We start from the raw sequence: 16,029 nt of genomic DNA, 5'->3' as shown, positions 1-16,029 counted from the left end.
AAACCCTGTGACTGTCAGCTGGGTCCACATTCTCCTTCCAAGTCTCGTGTTTGTCTCCAGTTTCTCTGAGAGTTTGTCAGACCAGCTGTAGCAGTACAAGCTCCCTTTGCTCCTTTCCTTTTTAAACACTAACATCCGCAATTTTGCATGCAGACAAAAAGGGAGCAGATCATTCCCTGTAGCCTAAACATACCAATAGCCCAATGCCACATCAGCAGACTTTGGAACTTAGTTGGAGTGGATTTTGCCACACATTACACACAATCCAAGTATGACCAACACAGATCTTGAGACTTGGAAATAATACTATTTTTGGAACAAACATTGCAATCACTTTACTGAGTTTCAGCAGGTCCCTTTTTCTAAAAAATGGCCTCTTAGTAGGATGTGCAAAAGACATACTTGGGCACAGAAATCAAAACCTGAATGCTTGAGTAGAAAGAACATGGTTTAATGCTTAAGGAGATTGGAGACATGAATCCTGTTCCTTGCTATGCTCCCAATCTGCTGTGCAACCTTGGGCAAGTTACTTCACCTCTTTTCAGATTTTGTCTTTTTTATTCAGATAGAAACCTTTACGAAAGTTTTTTCAGAAATGTTTGTATCAAGCCTAGCTGGGCCTCAAACTCAGTTATCACCACTGGAATATGAATTCACCTAAACACCCTAGGTGATTCATGGCAAAAATCTTTCCAGTGCAAAGAGCCCACAGAGGAACTACCGTGTTACAAGCATGAGGCCACAGAGATGTAGAGGATTTAAACACAAGTGATGGAGTGAATTTCACACTGCCTATAGTGTCCTTCACCCTCTACATCAACACATTTGAAAACTAGCCTAAGAGAGAACAGCAAGATACTTGAAAATAAATGTGGGTTACATGATGCAATTGTACACAGGTTGTATGAAACAGAAGTAAGACAGCTAACGTTGACTGAGCCATCCTTTACAAGCATACCTGCATGGCTTATTATTACAATGCCTTATGGACAAAACAGTTAGAAAGCAGAAAGAAGTCCTGCACTTGTTACACTCCAACCGATCCAAAGATATAGCTGGAGGGGTCTGATCGTGCTGTCCTTGCTAATACTCTGTTTGCCCTGAGCGCTGAATCAAGCCCACTTATAGTCCCCCTTTTACAAGATTCCTGAACTATAGCACTATGGGGAGAGTTTAAAAACAATCTCTAAAAAGTCCCACATAGTCAGGAAATAGCTTGCTACATAAAGACCATCCCATTTCAGGAAATTAAAGTAATTTAGAAATAACCAACCAACTGTTACAAATACATGTGCAGAATCTAATTAGGAAGATTTTAGAAATAAAAGCCTTTGTTTTATTCTGAGGACCTGAAGGGATCCAATCCAGTGGCCTGAAATGCACTGCTAGACTTTCTGTATGATAGTCACTCAGCAGGTATTAAGGTAAAATTACTCACGACAATATAGCAAATGTGACCAGCGTGATCGTCAAGCAGAAGACGGACAGAGCGCAGCCAATGTAAGTGATGGAGGAGAGGGCCACCTGGTGTTCTCTTGTTAGCTGTACACAAAGAGAAAAACAAAAATAAAAACCTGTTAATTGATTTATTACACTACAGAGCCACGGATCTACCACCTTACACATATTTTTTCCTCCTCCATCCCCTTATAAATAAGCTGATGTTAGTGATCATCTGCTGCTGTTTCTAACATGGGAAATGAACAGTCCTCTCTGAACTGCGAGTCGAACAGCCAGGGCATTCAACTTCCCATGTCATTTTGGTTTCTTCTCGTATTTCATAATTCAGTATTTCCTCAAAATAAGTTAGCTTCAACTCTGTTGTTGTGATAGTGTCAAGCCTGAGATTAGATAACACAAAAAAAGAGCAGTTTATTGGGCTGCACAACACTGTCAGGACTGGGTTCTTTACAGCTTGGAGGGCACTTTGCTAATGCTCTCAGGCTGCAATAATTTACATCATTGTGCAAATACCAGAAGTTCTTCACAACAGTGAGAACTGACAGACTAAGATAACCCATAACTCATGGGCCATTTATAGCCCATTTCTTTTGTTTAATGTTTTCAGTGCCTGTTGAAGGAGCTGGACTGACACGTACAGAGTGGAAAACCACAGAATGGACCCAGCACAAGTGATCCGAGTGTAGCCCTCCAGTCTCAGCCTCAGTCTTTACCTACAGCCACCTTTTGTAGAAGTATTTTGATTTTCATAGACATTTAATCCATAGCTCCATTGTGCCAGCCATTCAGAAAGTCCATGTTAGAACCTGGATAGATTCAAAGGGGTGAGACATTGTGTAGCTTATCCTAAATTACTCAGAATGTATGCTTTAATTTTCCATGCAAGTTCTCATTAAAAAAATGACAAAAAGGCCACACCTAACAAAGCGAGCCAGGCAGTATTAATATATAAGTAGAAAAGAGTTAAGCAGGGAAAAGTTTTCTCATCTCAGAAGAATTTTCAAACATTTCTCCTGACTTGAATTTGGATAGAGTTGACGTTTTCATAAACTGAACATTTGAAAAAAATTTGTGGTCAATCAAAAGTTTTCATTTTGATAAGTCTGAAACACTATGTTTCTATTTCAACTTCTTTTCACTATAAATTAAATTCCTAGCTGAAAACTCATTCAAAATATTTATTCATTCTGAAAAAATACTGAAAGGGACAGTATATTTTCCAATCTTTTACTGTAACTGCAACTAATAAAAAATAATCCTTTCTCACAGTTTTAGATTTAGTATTATTCCCCCCCCCAAAAATAATACTGATTCTCCCCCCCAAAAAGAATTTCAAAGATTATCAAGCCCAACCTGTTCTACCAATAAACTTCAATTAAAATTCTTTTTAAAGGAGAGAAATAAAATGCCATGTGGTTATGCCAAAAAAATCATTTTGAATACAGAGAGTAATAATGTGTTGTACATATACATTTTTATGGTAATTAGCTGCCAACCGTATCAACCCATGTGCAGTAAGCTTTATAGAAGAATAGATTCTAGCTCTCACAGCAATCTGAGAACTATCAAGCAATGCAGCAGCAGCAGCAGCAGCAGCAATGAAAGACAACTGTTGCTATGGTATTACAGTTCCTAGGAAATATGATGCAGCTCTTTAGTATTTTTTCCTCTTTCAGGCAGACACATTTCTTCTCACTGACTTGGATAGCATCAGTTACGGAGACAAAGAGTTCTGTGTGCTGGACCAGCTAAAAAGGTCCACATAATTTCTATAAAAGAGCCCCTATCTCCCCTTATCCCCCAGAGAAGCTATGTGTAACTATTCTTCACAGACTGTTCCTGAAATAGGAATAACCTGTGTGGCAAATTGGGCAGTTTAGAAGGGATTTCCTCATAAGAGATATGCATGTCCAAAAAGCTTGGACCTTATTTCCTGATTGCTTGGATACGCATCCATTTCTCCTGCAATGGATGGCTTGCAGTCCTACAGCCAGGAGGAGAGGGAAGCTTTTCCAGCTCCAAGAAAGAAAAAAAAAAAAAAGTCACTCTGGAAACAGTGTTTCTGAGCAATTCAAGGCTTGCTTTCACTCCCACTGCAGCCAGAAAGTGCTCATTGCCGCGGTTGCAGTTGCTCCGTACTCCCAACAGTGTTGTATCGGCCTGTCTGCACTGGGGAAGGCAGATAAGATCTGCAAAGGGGAGGAAGGGTTTTGCCATCACATACCAGAGGTACAGAAGAAACAGGGGATCCACCTAGTGGAAACGGGTAAACAACAAAGCCTTTGCTTTTTTCCCTATAATACATGCAAGAGAAGATAATCACATAAACATCCTTTTCTAATTAATTTCTATCATAACCAGCATGCATCTAAGAAGGTACTTTCTGTGGGTTTTAACAAAATCTGACGATACTCTGCAGCTCTAAGAATTATGCCTTTAAATTAATACCCACATCAGTCTGGTAATGGCCTGCCAAAAGTAAAGGCTGGTGTGCAGTCTTGCAGTATATACTTGGGAGAATTGCTAGGCAGAGGTTAGGCTGCTGCCAGAGCAGGACTGTCTCATTTGTTTCTTCACCTGCTGCTGCACAAGCAGTTCAGGTCGTCTGCAGGGCGCCCAGGCGGCCGCGAGCCGGGCTGCCCTGCCGGATAGGCTTTTCCCATCCTTTTATTTTTATTGTGTACCCCAGCAGATCTGAATTTCCACAATTTCAAAAGTGACCTCATTATAGTCCACATTCTAATATTGCATCGAGTTAGGGACTGAAAGCCTTTTAGGTATTTTTGAATTGTGTGTTGTTTACTACGGAAAACGTGGGGACCCATTGCAGCTGTTCTCAAACTGAACCGTGGGGTCAGAGATGCGCAGGTCAGGTCCCTGTCGTGGCAGCACTCTCTGCTGAAAACAGCTACTTTCCGTGGATGCTATGAATTGTAAGGGGCAGGACACAACATGATAAGAAGGTCTGGGATCATTTCCAGGACTTGGAGCCTCATTTCTAAAGACAGATATACAGCGTGGGAGAGAAGATAACTGATATTTAAAAGACCAGGTCTCTACTAACTTCTCACAACCCAGCTGTCACCACACAGCTGGATGGTACGTGTCTATTATTCACATTATGATCTATAACAAGCAGGCAAGTTTTTTAGAAATACCTGGATTATGACAGCAATGTGCACCTTGAATTAAGAAACAACATCCTATAAATCCCAAAGCATTGATATGAGTTGATTTCTTCTTACCTCATGTTGTCTTTTTGAAATCTTTCAGACTTAGGGCCTGATATAGAATACAATAAGGTAATTTTATAAAAAAGGGACGATATCATAGCCAGGATAAAAATGCTAGTCAGGCACTAATGCTATTAGTGATGAAAACAGCATTAAAGAGTATCGAATAAAACACTGAGCAATCTGTGATGTAGTCTCATGAGCCTGATTCTTACATTTGTCCTAGTCCACATAAAATTATTCTTTGCTTCTAAAAGGTTTTGCTTCTTTGACTGTATTTGTCATTCTTTTACTCTGCAGTAAAGCGAGTGTCAGTAATCCTGAATACTTAACAGACAAATGTTTCTTAGTTTCCATTCTGACAAACAGTCAAAACAAAAACTCATATTCCAGATAAAACCCACACCCATTTTGTTTTGCATGACAGTTTTTACCTGGAAAGCGTCATTAATAGTATGGACAAAAATCTGACAGTTTCATTAGTTGTGTCCATCTGAAATATTATATTCTATTGTTTTACCCTAGTTCTCACTCATAAAAGTTAGTACATTTTAATTTTGGAAACTCACAACCAGATGGCCTGAGAAATGGTCCTGGAGTTCAGATTCCAATCGTATGTTTTTCCTTTATGATGTTGTTAATAATGAGAAACGAGTGACATCTAACTCCTCAGTTAAAAATATTGCATAGGAAGATAAAAATATATTATTATAATAGGATGGTACTTTCCATGTCTGGAGTGCCTGGAAAGGGTCAGTTGTGACCGAAAGACTTGCAGTAGGCTATACATGAAAAACTGATACGGAGCTAGATCAGGAAACCTACTCACTTATATAATATTAACTGGCAACCATATGCATCACACGACACAACAAACCATCAAAAAGCTAAATGGGCTATAGAAACGTGCAGTAGCAACAGGTCAGCGCTGCTGCGCGGCCCCTTCCAGGTGCCCCCTTGGTCTGCATGGAAATTGCACTCCTGTTCCTTTTCTCTCATTTCTCTCTCAGTCAGCTGAGCCCATGTCTTCTCCCTTGCAGAGGGGGTACTTTGGGCTTTGTCCAGAGGAAATGGCATTTTGGGGAAGTATTAAACCAAATTTTTTTTTGTTACATACTGCAAAATATTCCACTGTGTGTGTCTTTAGAGGCAACATATCAGACGAAGAGCTGAGTTCTAATACTTGAAACAAGGGTTGTTGTATCTGATCCTGAAAGTGTTTGCCTGTATATCAAATAACAGCTTCAAAATTTAGCCACTAAAAGCACGAGATACCATGCTACCATGAGATAATCAGCTGCTGTCCTAGCCTGAAATCAACTGTAAAACCCTTCTACAAAGTGGTGAAACAACTTCTTATGAATCGTTTCTTGTGGGGTAGTGGGAAGGGAGGAGAGAGAGAGATGAAAAACTAAGGCTCAGCCAACCCTATTGAATCTGCACCTTTAAATTCAATCTGAATCCAATTAAGAAAAGGATGAATAATTAACTTTGGCAGCCTGAGTGTTTCAGAGACATTAAAACACTGGCCTTGGCTGATGAAGCTAATGGTTTTAATTGCCTCCAGAAAGACTGCTGAAATTCAATTTCAGTCCAGTGAGGCCTTTATTTATATATTAAATAATAATAACAATACAAATTGATGTTTTCCTTCAGCTTGCCAAGCACTTGGTTATGTACATAACATTATGATTTCTTTCAAATTAACATCTGTGTTTAGTTCAGGAGGCTCATTTTCCTCACTGAGCCCACAAGTAYGGTTCTGGTGGGGCCGAGCTGCCATACGTAACGGCACTGCACAGCCATGACTCACAGAAAAAAGTCTACCTTGATTCAGAGACTGCTCTTCTCCAGCCGCGATGTATCAGATACCACAAGTCTAGAGAAAAAAGGCCCCTGAGAGTCACGCTTTGCAGCACAATCATCTTTATCAGCCATTTCCAGGAGAACTGCTTTTGAATTTCCATTCCTTATTAACTCCACATCTCCTACTCATCAGCAATAAAGTGCTACAAAGGGGGTTTTTCATGCATTAAAGGAACGTTTTTCTCAAGCCAGCCCAGCCTGTGGCTGCTTATTTAAAACTTTTCACTGTGACATGAAAAATTTAAAATTTTCCAAATATCTCTGCTAAGGTATTAATTAGTATTTTTAAAAACCCATGTAGTCTTTTTAAATCATTCTGGGCAAAATGCCATCAAACAGTAGGTAATCTGCTCCTCACACTTCTCACACAGCAAGGTTTCAGTTCAAATGAAGCCTGAAGGCGGCATAGCAGGGAGGAAGGAGTCAAGTTGTGAAGTGGTACCAAAATGTAATAAAGTTTTGGGATCAGAATAGCAGATATTTCCAAGTTCTTCCTCATATCTCTTTTTTTGTAGCACAAAGTGGAGTGTTTTCCTGCCTTCATTTGAGGTCCTAAGGCTTGCAGTGTTCTCTGAATAATATGTTAAATATATTTACAACAAATTATCATCTGTTAAACTGAAGGAGCTACTTTTGTCTGTACGTCTAAGACTTCACACGTCTGGTCTGTACTTTCTGTTCCAGCAAGAACAGACGTGTCCTATTCTCCAGGTAACAGACAAATCAAAGAAGTCCATCAGAGAGGCCATGAGGAGAAGAAACCCCACGTGGGTCTAGCAAGCAGAGAAACCATGGTCTCTTGCTAAACTCCGAGCCTGTGATTTTCAAAGCAGTTGAGGATAATTAAGTACCCAGCTTCCGGGAAAATTCAATGAAAATGACTATATCTAATTCCCTTAGGCCAGGCTTGGCCTCTGATTCAGAAAAATCCATTTGTGCTCAGGACTGCAGGCTGGCTGCGGTCTCCGGGTCCCCAACCCTGAATCTCCCCTACACCAAGGTGGGGGGAAAGGGCACAAAAGGTCAACACAGGAGACAGACTGAACTCCAGAGTACTTGATGACTAAATTTAATGATACTCAACAGAGACAGCAGAGGATAAAGGTGCAATCTCATAATATTTTTACACTGTATGGGGAACTTTTTTAGCGAGCAAGAAGATTTAACTGCCAAATAGCTCAGTGCTTTCATTTTCACCATAGAAAGGAAGCCTATGTTAAGTATTCTGATTAAAATAGTGTTTTATTTAATACTCCTCAAATGGAAGAGCTCTTTTGAACATTATAGCACTCTTAGATATTTGTGCTTTTCCAAAATAAAAGATCACTTTTCTTTCTCCTATGCGGACTGAAATTCAGTTGAATAATTCTCTAAGGGATATGAGGGGTTTGGTGTTCTGCAGCATTAGCCCAGCTTTTTCCATGCAGTTCTGTGGGATTAAGGACAGAACCAGAAAGCCCCCTATTTCCACCCATGAAAACCAACAGAGCTGCACTGGCACAGAAATGGAATAGCAGAGGAATGAACACCGGCTGCGAGTTAGAAGTCAAAATCAGTGTTCAATTTTCAGGAAAGATGAGCAAGGGGGTAGTGAAAGCAAAAAAATATGATGCAAAAATCATACTGTGAACACATCAGTGAGATAATGCTGTTTTCAAATCACTACTTGTTTTCATCCGGGGTCATTTTAATGGTAAATCCCCTATGGGGGCAACATTCACTGTGATAAAATGGAGGGAGAAGTGGAGAGAGTGAGAAAGAGCAAAGAAGAAAGTTTACAAAGCAGTCCTAGAATAAACACACGGGCTGATTTATCTCTGTTCATTTGATGGGTAAGGGCTGTCTAAACTGTCTGCAGAGATCTCTTCAGTTAAATAAACTGTCAGTGGTAATAAACAAGGACCAAAAAAATTGCAATGCCTATCCAATTTTAAAATATGCAACACAAAAGAAAAATTACTGGACTAAAGCACTATTCTTTTAATGTTCCCAACAATGAAAAGCATGCCGAGAAAAGTAATTATATTAAAATTACAAAAGAGCAGAAATCGGAGAATGCCATGTTATTTCCATTTCATTGTCCCATTAGAGTACATAATCTGAACCTCAGCTGGCTGAAAAGTTTAAGAAAAAGGCTGTCATTTCAGACTCCTATTTTAATGGTCTGAGTGCAATGTTTGATTAATAACTGCAATATCTGAGTTAGGGAAATAATGTTCCAAACTTTTGAATTACACACCTATGCCCCATCTTTTTGAAGCATTTGACTGTTAGGACGTTTTCAAAACAGCCTTTATAAGCATGAATAGATGCACTTTGTTCTTTCTCAGTCAGCTATGTGTTGTGAAAACTTGCTGTCAAACTCAGCTATACCAGGGAAAAATAAAATAAAATAAAAACACATATATTGCCCCGAAGAAGATAATGTGATATCTTTTCTGTTGTAAAGAGAGCCCCACAGCTAAAACCCAAAGCCTCTTCAAAATCCTGGTCTCCCTAAAGATACTATGGGTTGTTTCTATAGCACAACTGCAAGATCAGTAGTTTTTAAATTTTAAATTTTCCCCTTTGTAAATGCTTCTCTGCTTTCAAGCCTACTGATGGGCAGTTTGAACTGTATTGATTGATTCTCCTTTCTGAATTATGGAACAAGAGCTACAAATGCAATGAAAACCAGTCATTTCTGGTTTCAGAAATGCAGACAATGTCTTTAAAAAGCTGAACAATTTCTACTACAGATTGTGTAATGTCATTACTTTGAGTTAGCAGCCAAGCAATTTTTCATGGCTACCAGTGATCAAAATAAGATCTACAGAAAGATACTAAACTAAATCCACCCCAGAAGGATGATCCAAGTCTATCATATTCATCTAATAGATGGATTTGGGKGTGTTATTTAATGTTCCTTCATATTTTTCATATTCGAGCAAACCTTCAAAGAAAAATGTATTGCATATTTTATTTATAACATATAAAAGTCTGTTATGCCCATAGCAATTTAATAATTAAAAATGGAGGAATAAAAAATATAAATATTTTGGTAGCAGGTACACATAAAGATTTGTGGTCTTTGCAAAGCATTAGCTCACAGTATGCTGCTCATAATCAGCATGGCTATATTCTAGTCTAAATCAATGTGGGTTTCAGTTCAAGATCACTTAAACCCGACTTCTGTGGGACTGCTTATGCAGGTTTAAGTATTTTGCTGAATTAGAGCCTGAAACATTCAGCCTAGTCCATTGGTTGGAAGTAATTTATTGGTGGGGAGACACAGTACGGTAGTATTCATTTTTATTTTTTCCCTTGTACTAGCTTTTATGAGCCGTAGCCCTGAACCATGATGCTGCAGTACTAAGTCCTGTATTATCAGAAGATTACCTGAGGTGCTTACAATTTAAGCAAATAGCCTAACACCCCTCTGCTTGGATTGCTTACAGATGAACCCTGATTTTTGCTCTGTTTTCAGAATAACATGAAGTGCCGAGTTCCCACAAAAGAGAGAACGGGCATGAGACAGTTGCTGCCTTGGGTGGCTCTGCAGCGGGGAGCCCTAGGCACGATGAGTAGGATGGGCCAGTGGCTCTGCCCGTGGGCCACCACGGGCCATCGCCTCAATGGGAGAAGCACATGGGCCGTGGCCATTGCTCTGGCCTCTGATACCGGTCAGCTTCATGAAAATGCCAAACTCCTGAGGACGTTAAAAGGACAAAGAAAACAAAGCAGTTCTGCTGCAGCCATGGGTTTTATAAGCACTTTGCTGGAAATGTCCATCCACATGTGAACTTCACAGTAGTCATTTTTACACCTTCACAGTGGGAAGAGATGGAAAGAGCAAAGCCCCTCAGGAAAAAACAACTTAAGCAAATGGTCTAGGAGCCATAAATATTACTGTTGTGTCTTGCATTAATAACTTGCGGGGGAAACAAGGAAAACCCAAGCTCCAAGCTCAGTTTTGCTGTGGGGAATGATTTCTGCTTTAAAAAGATGTTTGAACTCTGGGCCCCAGGCGTCCACCATCCCTTTGCTGAAATGACATTTATGTGGCAGATGGTACACATAGCCTGGCATGCTTTGTAGTTGTTGGATCACTATAGAAATAAAAACCGCCAGATGGCTGGCATGTTTCCTGGCAGTAGCATAGAGCCCCACTGACTGATAAGAGGAAGTAAAGCCGCCCAAAATAAAATAATGGTGTCTGAATTTTCTTTGGAATGCTCCAGGAATGTAGCTTACCCTGTGTTGAATTTGATTCCTGCTATCTAGGAAGCACCCTGTGATAGCCATTTGACTGCTCCAGAGAAACATCCTTCTCATCTCTCACATTTTGATTTAACGAGTACGTTAAGGACATTCAAGCACAATTACGTTCCCTCTCCACCAACTATTTCCCCTCCACCAACTATTTCCCCTCCACCAACTATTTCCCCTCCACCAACTATTTCCCCTCCACCAACTATTTCCCCTCCAGCTGGAAGGTACCATGGGGAAGGCTGCATTGCAGGTTGAGATTTCCCTAGGACTTGTGCCAGTGGAGGATGCGGAGGCGGCACACGTAAGGGAACTTGTCTCCCATCCTCAGCTGTTACTACCCAGGGTTCAAACCTGCTGCAAACAGGATGCCTGTAGTGCTACAGTACCACTGTATTACTTCAAGAAAACCGCCACAAGGAGCATGTCACCCTGGGTGCCCTGCATTTGGGCTTGCTCCAGAAGAAGCAAACATAAACCAGTGCAAACACATCAAACTAAATGGATTATTTGTTTTTCCTACCACAGCTATATTAATACACCATTGTCTTCCTAATTATAACATTGCAGGGCAGCTGGCATCATGGGTGTGTTCTGCCTGCAGCAAGCACTGGGTGAGGCAAAAGCAAGAATATAATTCTGCGGCTTAAGCAAGGAAGAAGACAGACACGAATCCTTGAGAGGACTGCCGCTTCAGCAATGATTTGCTGTGCGGGACTGTTTCGTCTACCTCAGTTTCCCCTACAGAAAGAGGGGTAACGAATTTCCCAGAGGAGGGGTAGACGGATTAGTTAACATCTGCACAGCTATTCAAAATGTCCCGCTGACACATTTCATTGCAAAATGGGGAGGTGGGTTGGGGTTGTGGTGCGTTTATAAAAGTCTCAACCTTAGTAACTTGATTAGAGTTGTGAAAAGACTTCTCAACCAAGTTCCAAATTCTAATCATGTTCTGACCTTAATTACATGCATGCAACCTCACTAAGGTAATCAAGGGCTGAATGTGTCCCTTAAAGAACATTCTGCTTGTCTTTGGTGGCATTTTACCTTGGATTTCTTTAATTTATTAATTAAATCAGTTGATAATCACTAATCTCCAAAACTCCAAGCAAATGTTATTATTTCTTAAGTTAAAACCTGCATGATAAATGAGTCTCAGCAAGCAAACCCGAATTTGAGCCAGCCATGATACAGCCATAACAGCAGAGTGAAAAAGACACAAATAATTTTGGCATTCCATGTGGGCCAATTCATCAGCAGGGTAACAGGTCAGTGCCAGTCTAACATCTGAGCGCCACATGGTTGTAAGTTTTTCCAACACTGTTATTTCATTCCTGAAATAAACTTGTTACAACTGTTAATTCCCCACATCAATTAAAGCAGCTAAACTGCATATTCTGATATCAAGCTAATCAGCAGTATTGTTAATACTCTTCTTTTGCAATCAGTGCAACTTTAGTGTGTTCAAGCTGTTGCTGAAACAAACAGAAAATGTGGAGTAGTGTTCAACACGCTTGTAATTCAAGCTCAGTTTTAGCTAATTCACAGCATTCACAGAACTCCTTCTCCAACAAACTGCTGTACAGTGCACAGAGATGTACATTCATTTTGTCATACTTAAGCTAAACTTCCAGAATTTATATTTTCCTTCTGGATCTCTCTCTTTCAATTTCTTTTTCTGAAATATTGGAATAAAAATCTATCTCAGTAGATTTCAGTCTCTGGGGACTATTTACAGCTGGCATATAGTAGAATAGCAGCTAAATTATTCTAACCTGTTTTGAGTAAAGATGGAGCAGAAAAATCAAGAACTCACAGCTTGTTCCTGACAGTCTTCTTGTGTTTCTATTCTTGCTGAAAATTAGGCCCACCAGACAGTCTGCCCATAAAAGTCTAACAATTTGTCAGCATTCTTCCTCTCACAATATTTCAAGTTTTCAAGAGAAAGCACTGTCATATGCCAGATATCCTGCAATCTTCTTCCTATAAATGGCTCACTAAAGCAAAATAAATTCCATAGGTGGCATTTTAATTCCTCCCCAAGCCCAATGCATGAATTATTAACATAGATCTTTACCTTATTATGAAATTGCATTGATAAAGGATCTTAAGAATATAAGAAGTCACTTATGTTCATGAGAAATACACAAACTATGTAAATATATATAGAGAGAGAAATCTCTCTCTGATGGATATTGGTGAAGATGTGAAAATGATCTGGACCAGTACTACTAGGAAGAGAGGTATTATGGCAGTTCAAAGTGCATCAGAGCTGACAGTGTTTGGATCATGCTATTTTTAATACAAGTGAAAAAAGCCAGACTTGACCACATGAGGGGACAAAGAGAAGAAGATAACCAAGGAGATTCTTTCTAACTATGGGCATGTCACAATGAAACATGTAATTTAAAAACATTTATATACTAAGAAAATATGAGCCTGTACTGAGGGTATGGGGCCAAGAATAAAGCATGTGCTCTCAAGGCTGAGAATAGCCCTAGAGTGCTTTTATAGTATGCATGAACAAGGTCTCTTTTTCCTTCTATTATTTGGTTGGAATCTAAAACATCAGCAATGTAACTTGAGGAAAAAAAAAGGATCTTTTGCTTTTTTTTAATATCAGTTTTAAATAAAATAATCGTTTTTAAGGGACAGTAACAATGAAATCACAGTGGGGAAATGGGACCATTAGAAGATATTGCCCCTCAAGACAGCTCTTTGTCTTCAGCTCAAAAACATCATTTTGCAGCTACTCCAAACTCTGCACATACACACTGGAAAGAATCTGAGTGAACTTTCAATACTGTTTGCAATACTCACTTGTTCATGCAAAGCTGATTCCATTTCCTGCTCAAATTTAGCATAACTCGGAAGAAAAAGTCACCATCTTTGACAAACACTTGTCATACAAGCTCAGCTCTCTGATGATTAGAAAAGCTTGCCAGAAGTATTTATGTGGCAGGTTACTCCTGGGGAATGTCACTTATTTTCAGTATTCCTTGCTTACAGATACCTGGGCTTTGTCTGAACTCAGAGAGTATGTCATACTCTCCAGCTGTGAACAGCAACTGTCTCTTGAAATACCTGCAATGTGTCATTAATGGAAAGCTTATGCTTTCACGAAGAGGAGCTGTGAAAGCCAGACCACCTATCGTGCTGAACTGGTCTCCAGCGCTCATGGATTTCCACATCAATTTCTGTCTTCCTGCTGATGTTTTCCCAGGTCTGAAGCTAGTATATACATGCTGGTCTGCATCACGTATCTTTGGAATCATCCATGTTCCTCCCCCGCTTGTGTGTAATGCTTTCTATACATCTGCCTGCCTTTCTGCAAGCGATGGTAGAACTTTTTGCTCGTTTTTATTGTTAAGCCGACTGGTGCATTATGTTAATGGCTGTCATGGTGCCCCTGGAGAGGAAGTCTGCCTGTTTGTTTTATCCTGACAGCAGCTCTTATCAGTAAGATGGAGAGAAAAGGAAATGATACCTTCCACAGGAGGGGAATGGAAATACAAGGCATCAAAAGTACAATTCCCATGAAGAATGCAATCACCTTTTTGAATCAAAATACAGCTTTTGATTAAAAGCTCTCCAATTTTTAGATATTCCATTTCCAATAAGTTTTCATGAAAAACAACCCTTTTTGTAAAAAACTGAATGTAGACAAAAAATAAATGTTCCATCAAAAATACTGTTCACATGGAAAAATTTAATCTAGTTCTATTTATATGGCCACAAATATATAATAGCTATTTAGACAGAACTGTCCAAATGTGGGCAGATGCATAATCCCACCCTCTCTTTTTCACATCTAATATTATCCGTGAAACTTAATTTATGAAAAGAAAAATACAATATACAAAAGTTAAAGATCTAATATAACATCACTGTAAAAACTTCTTAGAGCATTGACAATCTGGTATACAAACTGGTGATTTATTTGGGCTTTTTGAACCTTGGCTCATGAATTTCAGAATATGGTGAATAAACATGTATATGTGTTTAAAATCCACAGCATTTTAATATTTACTTAACAGGCTTCCAAGGATGCTGGAGAAAAATATCCAATTGTCTAGTTGATTGAGTAGGCTCTATTACTTAGACATGCAAAACAAATACTTAGCAAATGCTTTAGGAATTTACATCTGAGCATAGTCTTCTTGTAAAGCTCAAAAGCTAGGGGGCTTATCTTTGCCCAAATCCTAACTTCATACCAATTAGACAATGAAGACACCTGTTTTTTTTCACCAGTTAAAAAGATTAGTACCCAATACACTGTCAACTCAAAGGGGACATCTTGGTCAAAGATTTGGGATGAGATTTTCTGATGAACTCTGAGAGAGCACTACATAATGGCCAACCCATAGGAACAGGAATTAAGGCAAATTCAAGGTATGGCATCCCTCTTTACCTGGTTTGTTAGTGGCAGCATTACCCGAGACTCCATGTGGACCCTGTCTCAGTGCAGCCTCCCTCACATCAAGCTTGCACAGGTGATGGGAAGGCCAGGGAAGGGAGCCAGGCAGACACGTACTTCAGGCTCATTGCCCTGCCAACCAGTGAATCAGGATTTCTCCAAGCTACAATGCATTTATAAATTCTGCCAGTGGAGGTGCATGTCTGAATGATATGACTAAGCTTTCTGGGTGCAGTGTGTACTCTGTAGGCTGCTGGTTTGCTCCAAATCCAGAAATCAAGAATTGTTTTTAGCTGAACTTTGAGAAGTTAAAAATGAATGATTATTTTCTACCTAGGCTGCACAATTTTCCATTGAAATCTGCAGCAACCATTTCAGATTATCATGATTTGCATTAGGAACATATGGATTCTATACTGGAAATACAACTGTAAGGCAATTACTCTCACCTTCCAGAATTTCACTTTTCCTCCCCCAAAAATCTACTGATTCCCTTCTTGTTGAGAACTGGGTTTTTAGGTAGGAGATATTAAAAATACAACAGAAAATGTTGTTTTAAAAAAGAAACTATTAAGGACAGACTTATCCAGGGCTCTGTCACATAGGGAAGTTTTCTATGCATCAGAGTGACTAGGTCTGTGCATCTCACATATCCACTTAACATCTCAGCAGCACTTTTTTTTTATTATTATTATCATAAAGAAAGAAAAAAGGAGTGCAAAAGCATTCCATGCAAACTTTGTCTGATGAAAATACATTAGAACAGAAAGATAAGAAGGGTGAAAATACTGAAAATAGAACCAT

General features: G+C 39.4%; 1 protein-coding gene across 1 annotated transcript in view; it reads right to left on the bottom strand.

Annotated features, from left to right (window-relative positions):
- The window catches only part of ADGRD1 (adhesion G protein-coupled receptor D1), a 168,062-nt gene that overhangs the window by 54,753 nt on the left and 97,280 nt on the right, over positions 1-16,029 (bottom strand). The window contains exon 19 of the mRNA XM_026058791.1: positions 1,439-1,542. Coding sequence (XP_025914576.1) covers positions 1,439-1,542 — 104 coding nt within the window. The remainder of the gene's footprint in view (positions 1-1,438; positions 1,543-16,029) is intronic.

Source organism: Apteryx rowi, unplaced genomic scaffold, assembly GCF_003343035.1.
Source record: "Apteryx rowi isolate R43461 unplaced genomic scaffold, aptRow1 scaffold_15, whole genome shotgun sequence".
Lineage (NCBI taxonomy): Eukaryota > Metazoa > Chordata > Aves > Apterygiformes > Apterygidae > Apteryx > Apteryx rowi.
The sequence above is the reverse complement of the archived record's forward strand: the minus strand, read 5'-3'. Positions and strand labels throughout refer to the sequence as shown.